General features: G+C 32.1%; 1 protein-coding gene across 1 annotated transcript in view; it reads left to right on the forward strand.

Moving 5' to 3' along the window:
* LOC108732722 (kelch-like protein 17) overlaps positions 1 to 2,221 on the forward strand; it is a 24,268-nt gene that overhangs the window by 5,465 nt on the left and 16,582 nt on the right. Inside the window, exon 2 of the mRNA XM_025978472.1 lies at positions 550 to 761. Within this exon, the coding sequence (XP_025834257.1) occupies positions 558 to 761 (204 nt within the window). The 5' untranslated portion in view covers positions 550 to 557. The remainder of the gene's footprint in view (positions 1 to 549; positions 762 to 2,221) is intronic.

Below are 2,221 nucleotides of genomic sequence, written 5' to 3' on the forward strand. Positions count from 1 at the left end.
TATATAAATTAACAATAGAAAACAAAGCAAAAGTTTTATAGGTGTATAGAGCGTTAAGTTAATTCACTTGTTATTATTTTTGGCTAAATATGCTTTTAAATAAAGCGTATTTTTAAATTTTAACGAGCCAGTTCAAATAATTTTGCAAATGGTACTGCACACTTTTGTCTAGTTCTTATTCGATGATCGGTGGGGAAATGAGTTTCGCAGACAAATATGATTGAATTTGGAATTATGCTACGGCGCATCCTAATAAAGGGAAGGGGCATATCTCTAAGTACTTGAAACGAACAGTAGTAGATATTTACGTCTTCATGTAAAGTAATTCAGAAATTGGATTAGGAATTATTCCACCCAAAGAAATAACGTTTCTATTAGAAAACTTTTTCTGAATTAGGAACGGTTTATTCAGCGAATGAAACTTGTTACAACTTTAACTTTTAGTGGAATCAACAGAATTCTTTCTTATATCTACCAAAACAACGACATCAATCAAAATGGACCAAACGAGGTCGAAACATGTTTGACAAAGTTTTGTGTTTGTTTCAGTGATCACCATGAGCGGTGCGACGACCGAACCGGAAGAATTAACATTACCAACAACGAATCCAAGCATAGTGTTTGAGGCGTCCACTCAAACACCTACCAATGAAACATGTGATTCCCCGATAATGACTGCCAAGGGGCATTTTTGTTTTAGCACGTCGGAACATAGTACCAACGCACTCACACTCATACATAAAATGAGACAAAGAGGTCAGGTAAGTTTTTCTTTGTGCTAATCTAGATAATTATGACTAGTAAGTAGATGATGCTTCATCTAGTGTGTAAGGCAAAAGAGGCAAAAATAAATAAAACTAACTAGTATGTTTCTATCATGTTCTATCGATAATGTAGCAAATAAGTCTTTTAAAAGCATTGAAAAGATGTTCAAACTTTTGTAATTTTTTTAGTATTAAAAGCATGGCGGTTTTCTAATAACTAAAGTACAATATAGTAATTAAATTTCTGAGAATTGAGACAATACAATTCACCCACTAAATTTAACTTTTACCTTGCTTGCACTTTACATTCTTTTATAAGTACTAATTGAGTATTAAAAAGACACAAAAGACAATTTTATACAAGTGAAATCAGATATTATTTAATTATTGTGATTCAAGGTTGAAATATTATTGCCTTATCTATATGGCTAAATCAACCGTTAAACATATGGAAAGCAATGAAAATGTCTGAAATAAAATTAAAATAGAAATACTTACTTCTCAAAGACTTTAATATCAATTACTTAACAAGGTTTTGAATATAAGAACATAATGTTTTTCTATTTTTTATTATTTTGTATTATTATAATAACATACAATATTTATCAGGAAATGTAATCATTTCAACTTTCAACCCCTGTTCATACTGAGCGGTCGCTAGGGTCTGCTTCCAATCTCTTCTATAATTCAGACCCTATTTATGTTCTACCGTCATCAACTATGCAAACATTCTTCCTTGGGGTTTTAGGCCTTGTAAAGTTGAACGTACAAAGCAGTTTCAAAATTCAATTCCAAAAACTTAATATTTTAATTATTTATTTAATGAAAAACATGAACCAAGTTGATTAATATTGAATAATAGACAATATATTTATCGAGATAGTGTCCTACATACAATCTTTCATCCCCATTTTTACACGTTTGGGGGTGGAATTTCAAAGAATTATCTCCTATATTATAGGAGTGTCAATGAATGCTAATTTGTCTTGTATATAAATTAATATAAACATAGATTATGAGAACACTCCATTACTATTTTGATTTATGAAATTAATTGTCATTTGTTTTATCAATGAGATGGACAAGGCCGCCTTCATATTGTTAAGACAGTAGACAAGGCGCCGATCACTCGAGTGGATAGTTCAAATTTAAATTTATGTGAAGCTTTAGGAGATATACATAATACCTGTTATCATCATCATCATCATCATCATAATGTCGACAGTCCTAAGACTGGTTGGACACGTACCTCCACTCTTTCCTATCGTCCTGAGCTAAACTTCGCATTACCCTAAAACTAGAACAGCCCACATCCTTAACTATTTGCGAAGAGTAATCTAATCTAGGTCTACCTCTACCCCTCCTAACTCTTGTTTCTGCCTCTAATATGTCTCTGACTAGACCTTCATGCCTAAGAAGGTGTCCTACCAACCTATCTCGCCTATTTTTTATTGACT

This window comes from Agrilus planipennis, unplaced genomic scaffold (genome assembly GCF_000699045.2).
Source record: "Agrilus planipennis isolate EAB-ADULT unplaced genomic scaffold, Apla_2.0 scaffold6, whole genome shotgun sequence".
Lineage (NCBI taxonomy): Eukaryota > Metazoa > Arthropoda > Insecta > Coleoptera > Buprestidae > Agrilus > Agrilus planipennis.